Source organism: Neoarius graeffei, chromosome 17, assembly GCF_027579695.1.
Source record: "Neoarius graeffei isolate fNeoGra1 chromosome 17, fNeoGra1.pri, whole genome shotgun sequence".
In the NCBI taxonomy this organism is placed as follows: domain Eukaryota; kingdom Metazoa; phylum Chordata; class Actinopteri; order Siluriformes; family Ariidae; genus Neoarius; species Neoarius graeffei.
The window spans coordinates 67226274-67249191 of record NC_083585.1 but is presented as its reverse complement, the minus strand read 5'-3'; the positions used below and the strand labels follow the sequence as shown (position 1 = coordinate 67249191).

At 41.9% G+C, this 22918-nt stretch overlaps 1 protein-coding gene across 5 annotated transcripts in view; it reads left to right on the top strand.

Annotated features, from left to right (window-relative positions):
* sap130b (Sin3A-associated protein b) overlaps positions 1-22918 on the top strand; it is a 46564-nt gene that overhangs the window by 15300 nt on the left and 8346 nt on the right. For 3 of the 5 annotated variants that reach the window (XM_060897877.1, XM_060897878.1, XM_060897879.1), the window contains exons 11-20: positions 156-297; positions 3676-3794; positions 6935-7198; positions 7285-7459; positions 10996-11094; positions 15464-15795; positions 15907-16128; positions 19233-19358; positions 19448-19551; positions 22703-22816. In XM_060897877.1, coding sequence (XP_060753860.1) covers positions 156-297; positions 3676-3794; positions 6935-7198; positions 7285-7459; positions 10996-11094; positions 15464-15795; positions 15907-16128; positions 19233-19358; positions 19448-19551; positions 22703-22816 — 1697 coding nt within the window. The remainder of the gene's footprint in view (positions 1-155; positions 298-3675; positions 3795-6934; positions 7199-7284; positions 7460-10995; positions 11095-15463; positions 15796-15906; positions 16129-19232; positions 19359-19447; positions 19552-22702; positions 22817-22918) is intronic. The other 2 variants (XM_060897881.1, XM_060897880.1) reach the window with 2 other exon arrangements.

Here is a 22918-nt window from a genome sequence, read left to right as displayed (position 1 = left end):
GCTAGAGACAAAATTCTCTCGCACTTGATCATCTGAATCTTGATAATTGATAAATTATTGTTGATTAGGTGTCGAGTGCAGTAATCATGAAATAAAATATTTGCGATTGTTACCATGCAGCTGTGATGCTGTGGTCATTTTGTCCTCCATTTTAGCGAAGGTGGTGCCCCAGCCAATCACGCACACCTCTCCTCGAATCCAGTCTGAGTTCAGTGGAGAAAGAGGGAACCTCATCCCCATCTCAGCCCATCGCACTTCCCCTAATCCTGCTGCTATGGAGAACCGCGGTGACGCCAGGTACACACTCAGAAATGTAAAGGGGTGACTCAGGTGTGAACGTACAACGATAAATCGCGATACAAATTTATGACCATTCGAATCGATTAAATAAAAAATGAATCATGATTATCATCAGGCTGCGTAATCTTTTAGTTTGTTCTAGCTGTAATTGCATTAATGCTGGAATGCATGTGACTTCAACATAAGTAGAAGTAACGCAGCACTAATGCTGCTAAAATTCGTAAACTGTGAAAGAGCTGTTGCGTGATTGTGTACAGATCATTTTAATAAGAAATCACAGCTGTCTTTTTACAGACGGTGAAAGATTAAAAAAGAGAAGCAGATGAGGGAGAGCAAATGTTCATAAAAGTTTATTAAGAAAAGGAATATTTAGTTTTTAGCTCATCTGTCCGACAGGTGATGAGTTTATGCCATCATGTGTTGTCTGTTGTCTGTCCGGCACCATCCACATTTCATGAAAATCGCCTCTTCTCTCGCAATTCTTCACCGATTTTTATTCTTTTGGGCAGGAAGGTAGGTCTGCCTGGGGTGCATATAGCTTCTACACAAATTTGCATAACTGCAATTAATATTGAAGATATGGAGTCGTGAATCAATCCCTAACGAGCAGTTTCCACACAAATCGCTTCTTCTCCCTCAACTCTTCACCGATTTTGATTCTTTCTGGCATGAAGGTAGGGAGACCTAGGCTGCATAGAACTTCAACCCAGATTTCTTAATTACAATTATTAATAAAGTTATGGACTAATTAAGCCTTAATGCCTTAAGCAGTTCAACAAAAATTGCTTCTTCTCGGTCAATTCCTCACCGTTTTGGATTCTTTCTGGTAAATAGGTCGGTATTCCTAGGGTGGATATCGCTTTTATATGTAGCTTGTATATAGTGTATAGAGCAGCGTTTCTCAACCTTTTTTCAGTCACGGCACCCTTCAGAAGTATGCAAATTCTCAAGGCACCCCCATATAAAATATACGCAGTCACGCTGACCATACGCTGACCCCGGTAGTGACGTTGTGACATGGGAAAGGGGGCCGTGAGACACATTTTGATGATGCATGAGGCAGCGATGATCTGCATTTGTGTAACCTATCGTTTTTTTGAATTTTAATTAATTTTTTTTATTTCAATGTTAGAATATATAATTTTTTGATGGCACCCCTAACGAAGCCAGACGGCACCCCGGTTGAGAAAGGCTGGTATAGAGCTCGCAACATTTATTGCGCAGGGAAGGTGACCCACTTTAGATCGTTCCTTCTGGACTAGTAGTGTAGCGGCTAACATGAAATTTTCACCAGAATATTTCACTTGGTGAGCAAAGCATGAAAATTGGCACATATATAGATCAAACCATACTGTTTCCAAAACAATCGTTGGCCATCGCGATTCCGTCATTCTAAAGATGGCCGCCGCCATTTTAAAGATGGCCACCGCCGTTTTCAAAATGGCGTCATTTTCAACAATCAAATTTCCGAAATATGGACATATATCTTTATTGTGGTCGTTTTTTTTGGCTGGATTTTCACAATTTTATTGTAGAAGGCTTTGGTTATTATGTGAGTGAAGTTATAATGACTATTCTTTCAAAATAATTCAACCTGGATCAAAACTGTCCAGGAGCATGATAAAAGTTTGATTCAAAAGGGCAACTAAGAAACTGTTTTATATTCTCAAAAGAGTAAATTGCAAACACTACCAGGGCACAATGGTGCAATTTACTGCTGTTAAACTCGGCATGGGGTTCAGTGTAAACTTTGTTCATTATTGATACAAAGTCTCCCAAATACATTACGATCCGCCCCGTATATACAGGTCGTGATGTCGTATCCGAATTGACACCCTGTACTCACGAAGAGGCCGATACTAGGATGTTTCTGCATGCAAAGCATGCAGCGATTAGTGGTTGTAAATCCGTCAATATCGTTTCCTCCGACACGGATGTTGTCGTAATTGGTGTGTCTGTGTTTGATGATTTGGGTTTAGAACAGTTATGGAGAACATTCGGAAAAGGGAACGATATGAGATGGTTACCAGTTCATACCATTGTAGCCAACCTGGGTCCAAGATCAAAGGCATTGCCTTTTTTCCATGCATTCATGGGTGGTGATACCGTTTCCGCGTTTGTTGGAAAAGGGAAATAGACAGCATGGCAGGCCTGGAATGTGTGTGACAACGCCACAGGAATGTTCCGTAGTCTAAGCAAACCATGTGACTCTTTGACAGAGCAAGACATTGATGTCCTTGAGGAATTTTGTTGTCATCATGTACGATCAGTCAAGCATTTCAACGAAAGTTAATGAGACTCGTCTTGATCTTTTTGCCCGCAAACAACGGCCTTATAACAACATCCCACCGTCCAGAGCTGCCCTAGTCGAACACATCAAAAGATCAATTCTACAGGCTGGACACACATGGGGTCAGTCACTTTGTAAAACGCAGGACTTACCATCACCATCAAGTTGGGGTTGGACAAAAAATGATGGGGTTTGGGTGCCGTATTGGACGTCAGTAGCACCTATAGCAGCATCATGTCAGGAACTGGTCAAGTGTGGATGTAGAACAAACTGTTCCGGCAACTGTAAATGCTTTAAATCAGGACTGTCTTGCACTGCTGTCTGTAGTTGTAACTGCTCAGAAGATTAGATCCGCTGAGTCTTGGTGTAAATGGCTATTTATAAAAAAAAGTCTGTATTTCTGGAATGTCTTGCGCATGCGCAGTGCGAATTCACGTTAGTTTTGTACAAAATAACTATTATGGCTATGGGGAGTCATATTGAGGTAGATATTAGCAAAAGAAAAGAATTTAAATTAAAAATGGTACATATAATAATAATAATAATAATAATAAAACTAGTAGGCGAAAACTGTAAAAATGACACCATTTTGAAAATCATGGCAGCCATCTTGAAAATGGTGGAAACTTGAGTGGCCAACGATGATTTTTGGTCAGGTACATGCAGACGAAGTTTCATGCAAAATTTGGTGCTTTGCTTACCGAGTGAAATATTTTACCAGCTATCCGCTCCACTATCGACGGGGCCGGAGTGAGCTACGCCGTCATTGACGGTCTTGTTAACTTTAATTTTTGATGAAAGGAATATTTTAATTACTAGGCTATTATATTTTACTCCAAGTTTTACAAATGTTGGTATATAATTATTGTTGGTTATTAAGAAAACAATATTTTATATTTAGGAATATTTAAGTTAATAAAGAATAGGAAAATAAATGTTGCCCCTTTTCTAGCAATAAAATTTTCTACGTTTTAATTTGTTTTTGCAAAAATATTGTGGAAAAATCTAATCATGAATCAAATCATGGATTGGGTGAATTGTTACATGCCTAACTACCATTTTTGTTTGTGTGTGTTTTTCCACAGGCAGTCTGTTCCCATGCAGTTTCAGTACTTCCTGCCAACCTACCAATCAGCTTCTTACCCCCTGACACACACCTACACGCCCATCACCAACTCGGTGTCGACTATACGCCCCTATCCAGGTAACACGTCTTTAATCGCAGGCCACGCACCTTTTCACAGCAGAGTGCTTACAGTTTAAGCAGCTCACCGAGTTTCTCCATGCAGCAGGAGAGCTATACGGTTATTTAAAATTAGATTTTAATTCAGGTAAAGCAGTATATCACAGAGACTCACTCTTCTTCAATTTGTCCTATGACTATTGCCGTTGTACCACATGACCTCAAGTGCACCATGAGTGTGCAGAAGGAAAGAATAAGTCAATGGAAGCTTAGTTAATTATGAGATCATTATGTCACGTAGCTGTGTGTTTAAGTCCCGTATGGAAGAAGTGCTTGAGTTTACGTTCCTTTCTGTGTGCACACATCTGTTTGGCCATTTTGTTTAACTATCTCATCAGTTGCAACAGAATTACTCATGAAAATTTAATCAGTGATGAGATAAAAATGCTCACCTTGATGAAATTGCAATCATTCAAAAGCAGCATGAATAGAAAACATAACTAGAATGTTATTAATAACTCCTCATTAACCTCGCTCGCTCGGTCTTTACGGGAAAATATCAGACAGAGGTCCTGACGATACGGGCCGAGCCATAGGTCTGATATTTTCCCATAAAGACCGAGCGAGGGCAATAAGGAGTTTATTATATGGCTTTTTAAAAATTATTTCTAAGATTAAAATCAACAGTCATTATACCAAGGCGTGACGCTGCTTTCAGTCACGTCATGTTTGAAACATAGTTGAGTAACACATGCAGAATAAATGGCTAACTGTTTCAAAATTGAATTTCTGTTAGTGGTTTCTGAATGCTCTCCGTTGCTCATTTCTTGAGGAACTCGACACCGTTTTTGATTTCCAATTAATCTTTTGTCGTTTTTGTTCGTTTTTTGCAACATTGAAAGCCAGCACTTTGGAAAGAAAGTCCGTATTCACCCACAGGCATTATGGGAAAATTCTGCCCGCCAAGGAACCAAACGGACCACACGATTTTACCGGAAGTAGCTTTTGCCATATGACAGTACCCTGTATAATCACTTGTATGCTTGATTGGGCTACATTTGCACTACACTGAGAAATCAAGGCTGATTTATACTTGCTGTAACTATCCGTATTCAAGATGGCCACCGTGTGTATTTTCTGTGTTCATTTGGCATGTCGGTTGTGCATGTCCTCAGAAATTAACATGACGCATTGACGTGGTGCAATACCAGTGTAAATAGTGGAGGCAGTGTAGCACCATGTGACTTGCGAACTGTTCTAGACCGTTATTGAGTGCTAACGCTGATGGTTTTCCTGTTACAGATAGCATTTGCATTTTAAAATCTTCTTAAAGGAAATACGCAGAACCTTTTATTTTTCAATAAATTTCTGAGTGGATAGTGTCTCCATCCTTGACTCTTGTATGCGGCATAAATGGGAATAAAATATATATATATTTTTTGAGAGTTAAAATCGACCGCAAAGTTGGCATTTGAGCTGCCAGCCAGCCCTGAGTGTGTGACGTCACTGCGGGAACCGGTTTTAAGGCCGAGGCCTTTGACAGCTATAGACCAAAGTTATAAAAATTTACGGTGAAAGTAAGAAACACCGTTACCGACTTGCTCAACTAAGACTGATTTGACTTCATTGATTGTGGGTTGACTCTCATTAAAACAGGATGGGTGTTATAACTTAGGCAACATACATGTACATGCATGCATTTTCACTGATAAAACGTAAAAGGCTAATTAAATAATCAGATGATCTGAGACAATCACATGCTGAAGCAAATTAAATAATCTTATACCGCTAACTTAAACACAATTGTATTAATCTAAATGCAGGTAAACAATGTGTTGTTTTTGTTGTTTTGTATCCAAATGAGAGTTGGAGCGTAACCCGTCTGCGTTCTCGCTTTTTGAAGGCCGATCTTGTAACCGATTGTTTTTGAAACAATCTGACTAAGCTGTTCGTTCAGTTCTCCGTTCATTCGCTTCTTCCACGTAAGGGCGAGATGGCAGCAATATCCAGTTTAGAAATCAGACGGCTGCTCCACTCATTCTCTCCATACTGTGTATTCCGCCATTACTGCTCAGCTCAGGCAATTACTAAAACCCGGGATGGAACGGGACGTCACTGGTTTTAGCAACAACTGCAGGGTCACTACCCGAGCAATATGTTCCGTCCCGGGTTTTACCAACAACCCTTGGTTCACTCCGGGAGGACTGGTGCAACTGAACTTACTTTCCTTTAAAATAAATAAATTAAATAAATACTTGTTTTCTTTTCCTTTAATTGTCGGTACTGCTCCCTCTTTCAATCCGGGCTTATAGCAACGCTCCTCAACAGATCAGAGGTCTCGTACGAGTCTTCAGTAAAATGTGCAGAGCAGAGGAGAGACCACTTTGTTGGTGCCCAATGTGCCCGTGAACTTCTCGCAAAACGCGTCCAAATGTTTGCAGTTTGAACATTCTTGGGCCATGAATGCAACGTAAATCCACCTTCCATCATGTTGCTGCACTGGCCAGCAACACATCTATGTAGCATGGCGATAAATTAGCTCAAAATGGAGGATCGGAGTTGCAGTCAGCTCTGTGTTTTAGTATAGCGGAAATGGCGATGAGACCGATAGACTTCCTGTTGTGACGTTATGAACGTCAAGGTCATTCACTCAGACCGCTACCTATATAAATCAAAAATTATATTAGATTTATTATTAACGCTTAAAACTATTCCTGTGCCATTGTTGAGATCTCAAGGCATTTATAAACGAAAGTGAGGCCATGGCTCTGCGTATATGCTTTAATCTTACCGAAAGGTCGTCTGGATTTTCTGGATTAGTAAATGTTTTTGAATGGATGGTGAGGGTTTTTGATTTGAGATGAGGATCATGGCAGAAATCGCAATGATCTCAAAGTTTTAAAGAGAAATGGAGCTCACCAAAGAGAAGTTTGACGCGGACACCAGATATTTTTGGCTCTAGTTGATGCTGGGTTTAATCCTTCAGGTGTACATAAGATACTCAAGAGAGTATGTAGGTGTTATTTGTTAATAAATACGAAGTAAAATATTGTATTGGTTTAAAAAGTAATGAACTGAAATAAAGCCCTAATGATTTTTATTATACACAGAGCTACAGGTTAACACGTTGTTTTGGGTCACCGTGTGCATGTCTGTTACAGTGACTGCTCAGGCTCCCTCTGCTGCTCAGCCCAGCATGGGCGTGGCCTCTGCTGTCCATCTGAACTCCATGCAGCTGATGACAGTGGATCGTATCGCTCAGATCAACACGCAGAACATGCAGCCGGCAGCAGTGGCGGCACAGGGAGGCCAAAACGCCGCCATCGCTGCTCAGGGGTTCCATACCAGCGCCCCAATCACACCGCAGAGCATCCAGGCTGCTCCCATCAACCCCCAACAAAACCCAAGTGAGGCCAAGACTTCAGGTCAGGATCCGGGCATGAAGAACAGATGGGATTTGTTTATTTAATGAACCTGTCTCACTGTCGTTAAATATCCTCTGTCTCCTCAGTGGTGCTGGCCGACGGCTCGGCTCTTGTCGCCAACTCCATCAACAACACCTTTAACGCCAATCAGCCTGTCGCCACGGTAACTCAGGCGCACTCGCAGGGAGGTGGATCAGGAACGTCAACACTAGTCTCATCTCCTCGACCCAGCATTCTCCGCAAAAAACCCGCCATCGATGGGTGAGTCTCAAATCAGATTCATGGACATGTCCCCTTTTATACACAACTACAGTCCAAAACTCCTGTCTCGGAGTTGCTCATTATTTCAGTTCTTTTTATTTTCTTTTAATATCTGTCCATTTAACCGTAGATGTCTCCCAGATAGACAGGTGTTTTTTTTTTTGTTTTTTTTTAAAGTGTACTTGCAAAAGCACACCAAGTTTTATTTTTATTACAATCCTGATTCCAAAAAAGTTGGGAGAAAGTACAAATTGTAAATAAAAACAGAATGCAATGATGTGGAAGTTTCAAAATTCCATATTTTATTCAGAATAGAACATAGATGACATATCAAATGTTTAAACTGAGAAAATGTATCATTTAAAGAGAAAAATTAGGTGATTTTTAAATTTCATGACAACACCACATCTCAAAAAAGTTGGGACAAGGCCATGTTTCCCACTGTGAGACATCCCCTTTTCTCTTTACAACAGTCTGTAAACGTCTGGGGACTGAGGAGACAAGTTGCTCAAGTTTAGGGATAGGAATGTTAACCCATTCTTGTCTAATGTAGGATTCTAGTTGCTCAACTGTCTTAGGTCTTTTTTGTCGTATCTTCCGTTTTATGATGCGCCAAATGTTTTCTATGGGTGAAAGATCTGGACTGCAGGCTGGCCAGTTCAGTACCCGGACCCTTCTTCTACGCAGCCATGATGCTGTAATTGATGCAGTATGTGGTTTGGCATTGTCATGTTGGAAAATGCAAGGTCTTCCCTGAAAGAGACGTCGTCTGGATGGGAGCATATGTTGCTCTAGAACCTGGATGTACCTTTCAGCATTGATGGTGTCTTTCCAGATGTGTAAGCTGCCCATGCCACACGCACTAATGCAACCCCATACCATCAGAGATGCAGGCTTCTGAACTGAGCGCTGATAACAACTTGGGTCGTCCTTCTCCTCTTTAGTCCGAATGACACGGCGTCCCTGATTTCCGTAAAGAACTTCAAATTTTGATTCGTCTGACCACAGAACAGTTTTCCACTTTGCCACGGTCCATTTTAAATGAGCCTTGGCCCAGAGAAGACGTCTGCGCTTCTGGATCATGTTTAGATACGGCTTCTTCTTTGAACTATAGAGTTTTAGCTGGCAACGGCGGATGGCACGGTGAATTGTGTTCACAGATAATGTTCTCTGGAAATATTCCTGAGCCCATTTTGTGATTTCCAATACAGAAGCATGCCTGTATGTGATGCAGTGCCATCTAAGGGCCCGAAGATCATGGGCACCCAGTATGGTTTTCTGGCCTTGACCCTTACGCACAGAGATTCTTCCAGATTCTCTGAATCTTTTGATGATATTATGCACTGTAGATGATGATATGTTCAAACTCTTTGCAATTTTACACTGTCGAACTCCTTTCTGATATTGCTCCACTATTTGTTGGCGCAGAATTAGGGGGATTGGTGATCCTCTTCCCATCTTTACTTCTGAGAGCCGCTGCCACTCCAAGATGCTCTTTTTATACCCAGTCATGTTAATGACCTATTGCCAATTGACCTAATGAGTTGCAATTTGGTCCTCCAGCTGTTCCTTTTTTGTACCTTTAACTTTTCCAGCCTCTTATTGCCCCTGTCCCAACTTTTTTGAGATGTGTTGCTGTCATGAAATTTCAAATGAGCCAATATTTGGCATGAAATTTCAAAATGTCTCACTTTCGACATTTGATATGGTGTCTATGTTCTATTGTGAATACAATATTAGTTTTTGAGATTTGTAAATTATTGCATTCCGTTTTTATTTACAATTTGCACTTTGTCCCAACTTTTTTGGAATCGGGGTTGTATTATTCCGTTTCACCTGTTTTTTGGATCCACTACTGCTCCTAGGGCTTTCGAGATAGAGACACCGTTCCAACGCTGAAACGTAGGGCCTGATCTGGAATGGTGTGCTTGTTTTCAACTTTTGGATCCACACACCTGTTCTCTCGTTCTTGTCATTTTTCTGTCATTTTTTTCCCATAGAGAATGAATAGGGTTCACAAATCAAATCGTCCTGCTCGGACACGCTTTATCACAGACGCACCAAATCTCATGTGATACCTCAGGCCAACTCCCCAGACACACACATGCATTCAGTTCTGACCCACACTCATTTTTTCCTTTCTTTTCATGCCCCACTTTTTCATCCATTCACTTCCATTCATTTTTGGCCCCATTGAAAATGAATGGCGTTTCGGGAAAAAAGCTTTCACTCTCCGTCAAATTTTTTTAACTGGGTGACCAAACTTCAAGATACTTCATATGATGCCCCAGGGCAAGTCCCCACACATATCCATCCCCTCATCTGAGACCTACACTCGTCTTTTTCTTGGTTTTCACACATCCTTTTTTCCCTCCATCGGCTTCCCTTGATTTTTGGCCCCATTCAAATGAATGGCGTGTTAGTATGCTAGCTGCTAGTGTTAGTATGCTAGCTGTTCTGCTACAGCTCAGTAAGCACACTGCATTTTCTCTGTGGAAATGCAGTCTAGTTTTTATTATTCCGTTTCACCTGTTTTTTGGATCCACTACTGCTCCTAGGGCTTCCGAGATAGAGACACTGTTCCAACGCTGAAACGTAGGGCCCGATCTGGAATGGTGTGCTTGTTAAAATGGTTGCACTACCCCTTATCGTTCATTCGGTATTCCTGTTTTTCGGCAAAATTCCGTGCCATTGAAATGAATGAGTAGAACTTTGGAGTGATGTCATAAGGAGCTCCTCCATTCTCGACGTTAGAGTGGGAGCAGCAGAAAAAAAAAATTAAAACTGCGATTTTACAACCAAAATCCATGTTTTAAACCCTGTAAAACCTCTGAATTAAATTGAAAAACATATAAAAAGGTGGAGAAGAGATTTCACTGCGCGAAGCGATCTCCCTTCAAAATGATGTGAAAGAGACTTTGAGCCAGAGGAGTGAGAGCTGTTGACCAAAGCCATTTAAAACAAGGATTTCACAGCGCGAAGTGCTCTGAAATCCTTCTTTTAAAACATGACAGTGTCTTGGTGGGGATAGTGATTGGGTGAGAGAGAGCTGTAGAGAAAGAGAGAGACACGGGGGGGGGGGGGAGAAGCAGAGAATGTGGCTTCATTTGAGCAAGCACACTCCAGCAGTTTCTCCAGAGGAAATGCAATCTAGTTATTTTTGACCTTTTTAAAATGCATGAGTGCAGATATTTATCCGAAGCTTAGTTATCTCACCTGCACATTTCTAAAGTGTCTTGCAGGTTTAAATCAGAACACACCTCAACATACTATCACTGTGAACCCATTAGCTTTCACAATGTAGTTCTGGGTACACTATTTTACAGAATAGGATCAGTTAGTGATCCGGATAAGACTAAAACAAAGTTTATCCAACAGCTGTGTTGCCTTCAGCATTCCAGACTTTTGACTTTAATAATCTCTAGAGCTGGAAATCCAGGTCTTGTGAAATGTTTCCCAGTGTTGGTGTTTAAACTGAAATACCACTTACCAAAGCTTGTACATTTATTCGTGTGTGTGTGTGTGTGTGAGAGAAGAACCGCTGTGAGGAAGAATCTGATGGCAGCTCAACTTGGGGACGCGACCAGAATGGACGGAGGTCTGAGGAACACTGCAGGATCGCCACGACCCGCTGGGTACAACTCTCCTCTCCCCCTGTCCCTTTGCTTAAATCAACATTATTTATTTATTTAAAATATATATATTTTTTAAACTTCACTGGATATTGGTCAAGTTTTTCCCTACAGTATAGATAGATTAGCAGCCCCCCCCCCCCCCCCCCCCGACATCTTCATTTGAGAGTCAACATGACTCCCAACTTTTTTTTTTTTTGAGTCATGATTCCAGAGGTTTATTCTTCATTATTTCATTATATTGAACAAAAAATGGAAAAATCTAGTTTTTATTTTATTTCAAATTCCAACTTCTGAAAAACGCCATTGTATAAACTTTATTCTTTCAGCTTAGTACTCTAGCAAAACTCAGAAATACTGTTATCGTTTTGGATGCAGAAATGGCAGAGATCCTGCTGAAATAACCAGTCAAATAAGTCTTACACTATCATTTATACATGTGCAGTAACTTTAAAATTATAATAGCACTTGGTGAATGACTGTCATTAAAGCATAAAGATTATCATAACTGTACCTGCTTTTTGATCAACTTTAACCGCGGTCAGTAAGTGCTGGTTGACTGGAGAGGAGACAGATGCAGGAAGAGTGTCTTTTATTATAAAAGAAACGAACAGGCATACAGTCGGAAACGGCAGGCTGAATCAATAACGATAAACAGGCAAAAGGGTCGAGCAAGGCACAGATTGACTAAACTGGGCAGGACAAGATCGGAAACCAAAACAGAAATGAGAGCTAATAACCAGGAAGGCAGTGCAATAACAACGGCTCGGTAATGGTGATAAACAACACAATACTTCGCATCGTGTAGGTGTGTGCAGCGTCCTTTTATGCGCGCGCTGATTGCGCTTAATCCAGTGCAGGTGCTTGTCGTTAGAAGCACGCGCTGTTCAGAGCGCCTGAGTGAAAGTCTGTTGCATGCAGATGTGAGTAAATGCATCGTAATCAAAAGGTTCTGGTCAGGACAAGTGAAAAATCTTGCTGCTTGTCCAAATTGACAAGTGGATTAAAAGATTAATGTCGAGCCCTGTATTAGGTTACAGGAAAACCCCTCTAGACGGCCAAACTCGCCGATGTCAGAGTTAGTATGTCTAGCAACATTTATTGTTATTTTTGTTAAAGACAATGACATAAAGACACCCAAACACGAAAATGTGACTAATGTATAAAAACTAATGGATGTTGAGGGTTTTTTTTGTTTGTTTGTTTGTTTGTTTGTTTGTTTGTTTAAATGCATCAAGTTGACGTAGTAATTTTATTTTTTGGGTGTTTCCATTCTAATCTTTGTCAAATGTGCAAGAATCCTGCCTCAAAGAAAATCCTGTATTTGAAAATTCATTTAAAATTTGAAGACACGCATGCGACCTGATTGGTTGCTTTACTGAAAAGTTGAGGGTTTTTTCCAACTTTAGAGACTCTGACCAAAAAAAAAAATGGTTGAGGTAGTGCTTTTGGCAGTTGAGGGGGAAAAAAAACAGCGTAAGAGACCAGAAGATACCACAGTTAACAACGCATACTCAGTGCTTCATTGGAAGTCTGAAAACCGTTCAGAACCAGCTTCAGGAAGCCCTTTCATCAAGAAATTAAAAGATGCCGCTGATGTAACGAAATGGAAGCTTGCATTTCCACTGTTTAAGGAGAGTACGGGAGGGCGTACGGTAATTAGGATGTGTTTTCTACAAACATATATGTTTGTCTTGTAGTTACATACAGTTGTGTTCAAAATAATAGCAGCGTGTTTAAAAACGTGAGTAAAGCTCAAAATCCTTATAATAGTTTTTATTTCCATGCATTGGGAACACTGCACATTATATTCTACATCAAAACATGAAGAAAAATGTATCAATATTTTAATTACTTTACAGAAAATGAAGAAAAATGAACATTGGGCTGTTCAAAAAAATAGCAGTGTCTGCATTTTTCATTACAAACTCCAAATATTGACTGTATAACTGAAAAAATCTTAAGGATTTAATATTCCTGTGAATCACTAAACTAATATTTAGTTGTATAACCACGGTTTCTGAGAACTTCTGGCACCTGTGAACAGGTATTCCAGCCCAGGATGATTTGACAACATTCCACAATTCCTCTGCATTTCTTGTTTTTGCCTCAGAAACAGCATTTTTGACGTCACCCCACAAGTTTTCTATCGGATTAAGGTCCGGGGATTGGGCTGGCCATTCCATAACTTTCATTTTGTTGGTCTTGAACCCTGATGCTGCTCGCTTACTGGTGTGTTTGGGGTCGTTGTCTTGTTGAAACACCCATTTCAAGGGCATTTCCTCTTCAGCATAAGGCAACATGACCTCCTCAAGTATTCTGATATATGCAAACTGATCCATGATCCCTGGTATGCGATAAATGGGCCCGACACCACAGTCAGAGAAACATCCCCATATCATGATGCTTGCACCACCATGCTTCACTGTCTTCAGAGTGGACTGTGGCTTGAATTCAGTGTTTGGGGGTCGTCTGAAAAACTGTCTGCGGCTCTTGGACCCAAAAAGAACAATTTTACTTTTATCAGTCCACAAAATGTTTTTCCGTTTCTCTTTAGGCCAGTCGATGTGTTCTTTGGCAAATTGTATCCTCTTCAGCACGTCTTTTTTTTAACAGTGGAACTTTGCGGGGGCTTCTTGCCGATAGATTAGCTTCACACAGGCGTCTTCTAATTGTCACAGTACTCACAGGTAACTTCAGACCGTCTTTGATCACCCTGGAGCTGATCATTGGCTGAGTCTTTGCCATTCTGGCTGTTCTTCGATCCATTCGAATGGTAGTCTTCTGTTTTCTTCCACGTCTCTCTGGCTTTGCTGTCCATTTTAAAGCACTGGAGATCATTTTAGCTGAGCAGCCCATCATTTTCTGCACTTCTTTACAGTATACGTTTTACCTCTCCAATCAACGTTTTAATCAAAGCACGCTGTTCTTCTGAACGATGTCTGGAACGACCCATGTTTCTCAGGTTTTCAGAGAGAAATGGATGTACAACATGTGCTGGCTTCATCCTTAAATTAAGGCCACCTGACTGACATCTGTTTTTTCACAGAATGAATGATCTCACTAATTAAACTCCACACTGCTATTATTTTGAACACGCCCCTTTCACTTAATTATTCGATTACACAGACTCGGGAGCATGCATATCATGAATGTTGGGTCTGTTGGTTTTCTATGACTCTACTACACCTACTGGTAAATTATTTACCATGTAGTAATATAATTTCCACCAAAAACAGTGATTGATCTGGTTAGTCGTGTTGGACTGCTATTATTTTGAACACAAGTGTAATCACTTCTACAATTAGATAATTTTCAGTATTAATTTATCAGCTTTTAACATTATAAGGTTCTGGCTAGACACAGCTAGTCATTATTTATTTATAGAAAACTAAAACTTGATGACCTTGTGCATATGCGAATATAAATTAATGCTTTATACGTATAGCTGCTGTTATAACAATATCTGCACGATCTCGTATTTCATTTTCTTCCTAACACTGAAACATTGTGTCGTCGAGGTTTTACCACCTGGACCAAGTGTATGGTTAAGGGCCTCTATGAGACTAAATACGCCATTTTTTGTCCCCCCCCTCCCCCCAACATAAAAATCGTGAACATGTGTATCTGGATTAACCCTTTCACCACTGTGTAACTTTTCCAGAAGGGGTTTCCTGACTACAATGAGACCAGAATAGCAGTCTGCAGTGGTGAAAGGGTTAAAATGATTTTAAGATGAGTGGCGAGTTTGGCGAAAAACGGTCAGTAATTTGGATGTAATGCTCTCTGAAGAGGATGGAGAGAAACGCCAACATGGCCAAACTGGACATAAATAAAATCAAAGGGTCGCACCTTTTCCCTCAGGACTGTGTGTAAATTTAATCCCGTTCCAATAGGGGTTTATTTATCGTCTTTTCTTTCATGTTATTTGTTATATGTTAGATTTGACATCTGACTGTTGCCTTATTTTTAATTATTTTGGGTCAAAATCCTTGTACTTGCTTGTTGTTAAGTTGAATATATGGTACGTTGGAGTTTATTTCACATCGCAATACAAATACCAAATATGCTCCATTTATTTACCTTTGAGAGTGTGGGGGGGGAGAGGGCGGAGCTTCCAGACTGCTGTCGGAGAGTTCTAAACACCTGTACAGATCATTCCAGGTGTACATGTTTGTGTACTGCCCCCTATGGGTATTGCAAGTTAACTCCTTTTACACTGGTTCAGAACATTTGTGCTTGTCAGTGCTTCATGAGTGAAACCTGTGATGTTCATTCGGTGTGGGCTCCCCTGTAAAACGTTTTACTAAATAATTATAAAATAAAAATGATCAGTAGCTGAAACCTGTAACTCTCCTGTTCTTTATTACAGAGTAAAACCCAAACCCGACATCCTCATGGGTTTGGCTCCTCCCGTCAGCACTGCAGTGGACGGAGTCTCTGGACAAAGCAGCGAGCAGAACGTAGCCCCGCCGCCGCCTTCTCAAATCCCCGCCCAGCCTGTCTCCGCCCTCCTGGCTTCAGCCACGCCTCCTTCTCAGCCTGTCCCTGCTGCCATGGCTGTAACTCCGCCCATCCCTTCAATGGCCAACGTGGTGGCGCCACCTTCTCACCCAGCAGCCAGTAGTACTGCAGCTTGTGCTGTTAGCTCTGCCCTTCCAGAAATTAAGCAGGAGGAGACGCCCATGGACACCTCAAAACCAGGTAGCAGTGTGGATGATGATGATGATTGTTGCTGCGTTTAATGAATTTATCAGAGTTCTAACCGTACTCCCAGCATGATGTGCTTTTTCTTCTGCTTGTGTTCTTCCTCAGTAGCTCCAGCGCCACCTAGTGGCATTCCTGCCCTGTCAGTGCCTCCTGCAGATCTCACGCCCGGAGCTTCGCCCAGAAAAAAGCCTCGGAAGCAGCAGCATGTCATTTCCACTGAAGAGAGTGAGATGATGGAGACCAACAGCACAGACGAGGAGAAACCTCCTGCTAAACCCGTCAGCCACCGACCCGAGAAACGTAAATCGCCCCCTAAAGAGTACATCGGTCAGTCCTTTTCCACTCCTCTCTGTGTGTGTGTCATGATTAATATCTCTGATGATTTGCACTTGTTTAAAACTAATCTGCTTTTATTGAAAAATATAAAATGCTGCTATTTTTCAGCATCTACAGAAGACTGCATTTAAAAAAAAAAAAAAACTCATTTGAATATGACAGAATTCTGCAGCATTATGATTCCGATCAGCCAAGAGCATAATAGTCATTAACAAGCAATATAATATAAAGTACACATTTATATTTACAAATAAAACATTAATAATATTAGTCACTTTACCCCACTCCTTTTTGTGGTGCTGTAGATAAACGAGACCGTCAGTGACAGCGTAGCTCAGTCCGACCCCGTCTAGTCCAAAAGGAACGATCTAAAGTGGGCCACCCTGCACAATAAAAGTTGTAAGCGAAGAATTGAGAGCGAAGAAGCGATTTTTGTGAAATGTGGACGATGACGGACAACGCATGATGGCATAAACTCATCGCCTGTTGGCCGGACAAGCTAATAATCAACAACAGGCTGGTGTGATGACACGGAGCTACTGTTACCACCGGAAAGTTAATTATTAGCTCATCCGGCCGACAGGTGATGAGTTTATCCCATCATGTGTTGTCCGGCGTCGTCCACATTTCATTTTGGCCAGAAGGTAGGTCTGCCTGGAGTGCATATAAATAGCTTCTACCCAAATTTGCACAATTGCAATTAATAATGAAGATATGGAGTAATTAATCAATCCCTAACGAGCAATTTCCACACATCTCTTCTTCTCCCTCAATTCTTCACTGATTTTGATTATTTCTGGCATGAAGGTAGGGGGACCTAGGGTGCATAGAACTTCTACCCAGATTTGCTTCATTACAATTATTAATGAAGTTATGGACTAATTAAGCCTTAATGCCTTAAGCAGTTCAACAAAAATCGCTTCTTCTCAGTCAATTCCTCGCCGTTTTGGATTCTTTCTGGTAAACAGGTCGGTATTCCTAGGGTGGATATCGCTTCTATATATAGCTTGTATATAGTGTATGGACCCTTTTCACGTGACATCACGACAAACGCGGCCGCCATTTTGGACATGTACTACCAGTAGTTTACCACAGCCAGCATTGAGGAACGGCAGCAAAGAAAGTGTTTATTTTCAGCAAGACTTCCATCATGCCACTATATTGTTGTGCACCTGGATGTAGTAACCATCAACAAACAAGGCAAGGGTTATCATTTTATCGGATCCCGACGGAGAAGATGGATAGCGGCCATAAACAGGAAAGATTGGCAGCCCTCGGCATACCAGCGCTTGTGCAGTGACCACTTTGTTGGAGGTAAGACGAATAAAATTAGTCAGAAAAGGCATTACATTGCTGTTAACATTCTGTAGCGGTGAGTGTGTAACCAAATAGGCTAAAATAACCCATTGTAACCTCTTTGTTCTTCTGCAGTAGCTATTAGCTAACGACATTAGCTAGCGTTGTGTTCCTTTGCTGTTGGTAGACTGTAGGACAGATCAGAGGCAGTGTCCTACAAACAGCGCTTAATTTGAGGGGGAGCAAGCCGGAGCACGCTCCGGAACCTTGGGCGTTGGCTCCGGCAGCTATTTACACTGGATCCGGTGATCCGACACCTCTTTTGACTATGTAACAAAAAAACAAACAAATAATTAAATAAAAAAATGCAAGTTTATTTAGTGTAAATGTCTGATTTTGATATCTGTCTTGTTGATTTCTCTCATGAAACGACATCCACAAAATATCTGCAGATGAACTTAATTTGCAGTGTTATTACAAAACATGCCCAGAAGCGCAGCGCCGCGCCCCCCTCCCCCCCTCTTTTTTTTCCCCCACCGGAGCCGCTCATCCTCTGCGCTCCGGGACCTCCCACTTTACAAATTAAGCACTGCCTACAAATAAGTGTTCAAAACAAGAGGAACATGTATTTGTCTCTTAAATCCAGGCCGTTCCCTGTAATCTGTAACAACGGTTGGAGAAAGTAATGGCAAATAGTGAGTGGACAAACCATAGAAGGTAAACTGTACACCGCGCCAGGGCAGTGTGATGGTATGTCTACTTTTAGATTGTGTTAGCTCATCAATGAACACACTCGTCACTCGACGAGTTTCACGTCTTTATGACGGATACTTAAATGTGTGTTAGGTATTATTGTTGCAGTCTAAGCAGTCATTGTAGCAGCTAGATGAGCGAGAACCGAAAGGGTCTGTGCCATAAACCGTTATTTCTGTACGGCGTTGCTAATGTGTCGTTACTGTTGTTATTTCTCCCTCTGCTCGCCCTGTAAATGCCCTACGTCGCTGGATAGCGAAGGTGTTTTCTGCATCTCGCTCCTTTTTCTTGTATGTTCTCCGTTTGTCGCCTTCCTCGCATTCAAACCGATTCGAGCCGAAGTCCGCTACATGTCCAAAATGGTGGTCGCGTTTACGAAGGTCACGTGACTGAAAAGGGTCTATAGAGCCTGCAACCTTTATTGCGCAAGGTGGCCCACTTTAGATCGTTCCTTCTGGACTAGACGGGACCAGAATGAGCTACGCTGTCATTGATGGTCTCGTTTTCCTACAACAGCATGCTCCCTGAGGGATGTAGGTGGTTTTTTTGTTTTTTTTTTAATTAATATTCCTCTTATAATACAGCAGTATGTCAACACTAACTATTTATTCAAGAATGACCGGGGCTTTTTGTTTATAGTTGCATATAATGTTGTAATACATCCTGGAAACTGTTGCGTTATAGCAGCTGTAAACAGTCATTCCCTCACCAGCTACTTTTTTCCCTTTGTGTTTTTTAAAGGTAGACCAAAAAAAGGCTTATGTTTGACAAAATACAAAGCATGAACTCTCCTGATAAGCCTGAGTGTTACACAGTGCTGAAACTGGAGACTCCTTCCAAGAATGTCAAATAAACACCTCCTTCCAGAAAACTTCACCATATAAAAGCTTATACATGTAAACACCTTCTGACCAATCAGAATCCAGATCTCAAAACACAAAAAAATCACAGACATTTCGGGAAGCTAGAACCTGATCTTAGAACTATCGGCCTGTTTATTGTGAATGAATAAAGGGATGCTGTTGTATTGGGTTATTTGTGGGTAGATGAGGAGGGTGTGCGGTATGTTCCCGTCCGGATCCGTCCTCCCGTCACTCTTCTGCGTCACTACCGTAACCCCTGGAAAGCTGCTTATCATCACTTCCAGAGATACAGCGATGTCCGGGTCAAAGGTCAGACCACACTGCTGAAACACGTCTGTAAGTAGAAGCTAGACAGAGTTTGAGTGTCCTAACAGAACCTTTTTTTTTTTTTCCCTCAGAGGAGAAGAAAGGCAGCCTGCAGGACGTGGCCAATCAGAAGGGGGCTGTGTGTCGAGCTCAAGGCTGGAAGATCCATCTGTGTGCTGCTCAGCTGGTGCAGCTGGTGAGGAACTTCCTCCATCATGGTGCAGGGCATGTACATTAATATTAACCTCCTAAGGCCCAAGCTGTTTTTTTACATGCATTTTTTATTTCTCTTTGCTATTTGGGCTTATTAGAACCTGATTAGAATAAAAACTAAGCATCATCTTTTGATAAGATGTACTTTTAGAGAAAAAGTATGTCCACATATGTGGATTCTTGTTCCGAATTTCCATAAAGTGCTGTCCACGCATGTGACCACTAAGCCCTAGGAGGTTAATATTGTAGATAATGGAATAAAACTAGTGTGGAATGAGCACACACCAGTGTTTTATTACTGCATCATTTCATTGCAAAAACCCATCTGAAGCAGTGCACACACACACACACACACACACAGCTGAAACACAATCCATGATAACGATGCTCGACAAATTACGTTTAATACCTTCTGAACACGGCCGGCACGGTGGTGTAGTGGTTAACACTGTCGCCTCACAGCAAGAAGGTCCAGGTTCGAGCCCCGGGGCCGGCGAGGACCTTTCTGTGTGGAGTTTGCATGTTCTCCCCGTGTCCGCGTGGGTTTCCTCCGGGTGCTCCGGTTTCCCCCACAGTCCAAAGACATGCAGGTTAGGTTAACTGGTGACTCTAAATTGAGCGTAGGTGTGAATGTGAGTGTGAATGGTTGTCTGTGTCTATGTGTCAGCCCTGTGATGACCTGGCGACTTGTCCAGGGTGTACCCCGCCTTTCGCCCGTAGTCAGCTGGGATAGGATCCAGCTCGCCTGCGACCCTGTAGAACAGGATAAAGCGGCTAGGGGTAATGAGATGAGACCTTCTGAACAATCGGGTCTGAAGCTGGAGACCAAAAGCAAATCAAATAAAAATGGAAGACAAATATGAAGAGAGAATATAGAATAGGCCAAATATTCGACCATCTTTATTTCATTTACATTATCATAATAAATCTCTTCTAGAGAGTAAACTGGGTTGGTTATTTAGCATGATGGTAGCTAGGACTGGTAAGATTGTGTTTTGTCACGTAAACCATTTTTATTTTTCACATCGGCAGAAATGGCACTTTATTCTGTTAAATAATCAGCAGGTGTGAAAGCAGTCGTATTTGTCCAGAATGAAACAGTGCAAAGTTTTAAGTCTTTGTAAAGATGATGATTAGGGGTGAAAATCTTAGGCCTGTGATGTGATTCAGTGAATCTCATACAGTATGATTATAGCTCTTAAGGCAGCTCTTCGATATTTGATGATGCCACTGAATCTGCTCCGATGCCATTTTGATTCATAAGGCGACGGTTCTGTAAGCACTGAATCTCTTACAGTGTGGTACAATACGACACGATATACGAGCTGCGATCAAAAAGTTCTGAGATGGGCGTGCAGCAGGAGCGAGCAGTGACTTTTGACAGTTTGTATGCCACGTGCTGTCAACACTGAGACCTGTGCGGAACGTGTTTTAGTGACCATGTGTGCATTCGTAATTTTACTATAGACCTCAAGCTTGAGGTTAAGGTTAGAGAAGCCGACTTGGGACGAAAAGGTTGCTGGTTTGAGTCCCTGGACCAGCAGGAAAAGTGAGGGTGTGGTGAGTGAATGAACAGTGCTTTCCCCTCCCCTCTGCATCCATGGCTGAAGTGCCCTCGAGCAAGGCACCGAACATCCAACTGATCTGGGTGTGGGTGGGTTCAGTGCCTCAGATGGGTTAAATGCAGAGAATTGAGTATATAAAAAAAAATAAATAAAAAAAAACAATCAATAAATAAAATAATATAGAAGTTATATAAATTCTGTCAAACTCAAGAAATCAGCAACGGAGACCAGGAAACGCTTCACAAGCAAGAAATTGAGTGCATTGTGAGTCAGGATCGTCCTGACCTCTTGTTGTCCTCTCATGACATCCTGCCCGTCTTAAAGCATAAACGCCATTCAAAACCTCACCCAGCTCGCTTGCTTCGTAGCCGTAGGCTTGCTGAAGCATTTCTCCGTTGCTGATTTCCTGGGTTTGACAAGTTTGAGGTTTATAGGCCCAATCCCAATTCTAATTTCTACCCCTTCCCCTTCCCCTTGAAACTGAGCTACAAGGGATAGGGCTTGAAATTCAATCCCTACGTATTGGGATAGCCCTTCAACGATCGCATACGTCATCGCGTACCTCCGTCAGCGTTTACGTTAGCAAAACGCGACCAAATGCGTCATTGGCTGCGACCAGCCGCTACAGTCAGAGCCAGAGGCAGAACCAGAAATCTCTGCTGGCAGGGTGTGATTTGTTAACTAACACCACTGAATGGGATATCTTTGGCGCTTCGTGCACCACATCCGACAGAATGAGGTGTCAGAACACTCATGTAAACAATAAAAGCGAGAATAACAGAACAAAACGTACGCAGTCAAGCAACTGAAAACAATACTCACTCCCAAAGCTTTTTAGCAGCAGCTTGGATTTCAGAAATCGCTGCTCATTCTCAGCTCGAAAGCGAATCAAGCGGCGTGTTTCCTCTGGATAACAACTTAAAACACGTAAATAATGGAGAAAATACATTTATGACAATCTTTCGCTGCGGGAACCGCCATCTTTCTGAAATCCGCATTGAAATCTCGCTGAAATCCGCATGGCATTGTGGGAAATCACTCAAACCCCTTCGTTCGGAGTCAGCTCCAGGAAAATCTCCGTTTGGAGGGTTACAGAAGCCCTACCCCTTCCCCTACCCCTCCGCATTAACTGGGATTGGGATACCCCTACCCCTTCACGTGAACGCGCAAAATGGAGGGGAAGGGCCAAGGGGTTGGTCCAAGGGGTGAAATGGGATTCGGCCATAGTCAAGTTGCAAATGCGGAAATGTGTGTTGTCCCCCCAGTTTTTTTTTTTTTTTGGGGGGCACCTCATAATCCTCCAATCAACATGTGACCAACTTGGTTCAGAATCTGGTCTTGGCTTACCATTAATTTGTGAATGATGACTGAAAGAAGGGCGATATTAAAAGTCTCAGGGATACAATTATTTGCACAATTATTCAATTTAAAAATATGTAACTTTTTACACCCCAGTTATCTCTCACTTTCTGAACTGGTGTGTGTTTGTTTGTTAATCCATTCTTCTGACTTGTAAGGGGAATCGTGTTAAACGGTTTGTGCTGTGTTTTGTGTTTAACCGTCCAACAGACGAATCTGGAGCACGATGTCTACAGCCGTTTAACGAGTCTCCAGGAAGGCCTCCTCCCCAAGAAAAAAGCTGCAGCAGATGACGATCTGCACCGCATCAGTGAGCTCATACAGGTGACACAAAGATGTTTTACAGATATCCATGTCGCCATCTGTTGGGAAACCATGGGAACCAGGAGTAAGACAGAAATGGCGATTATCAGCCAGCACGTGTAT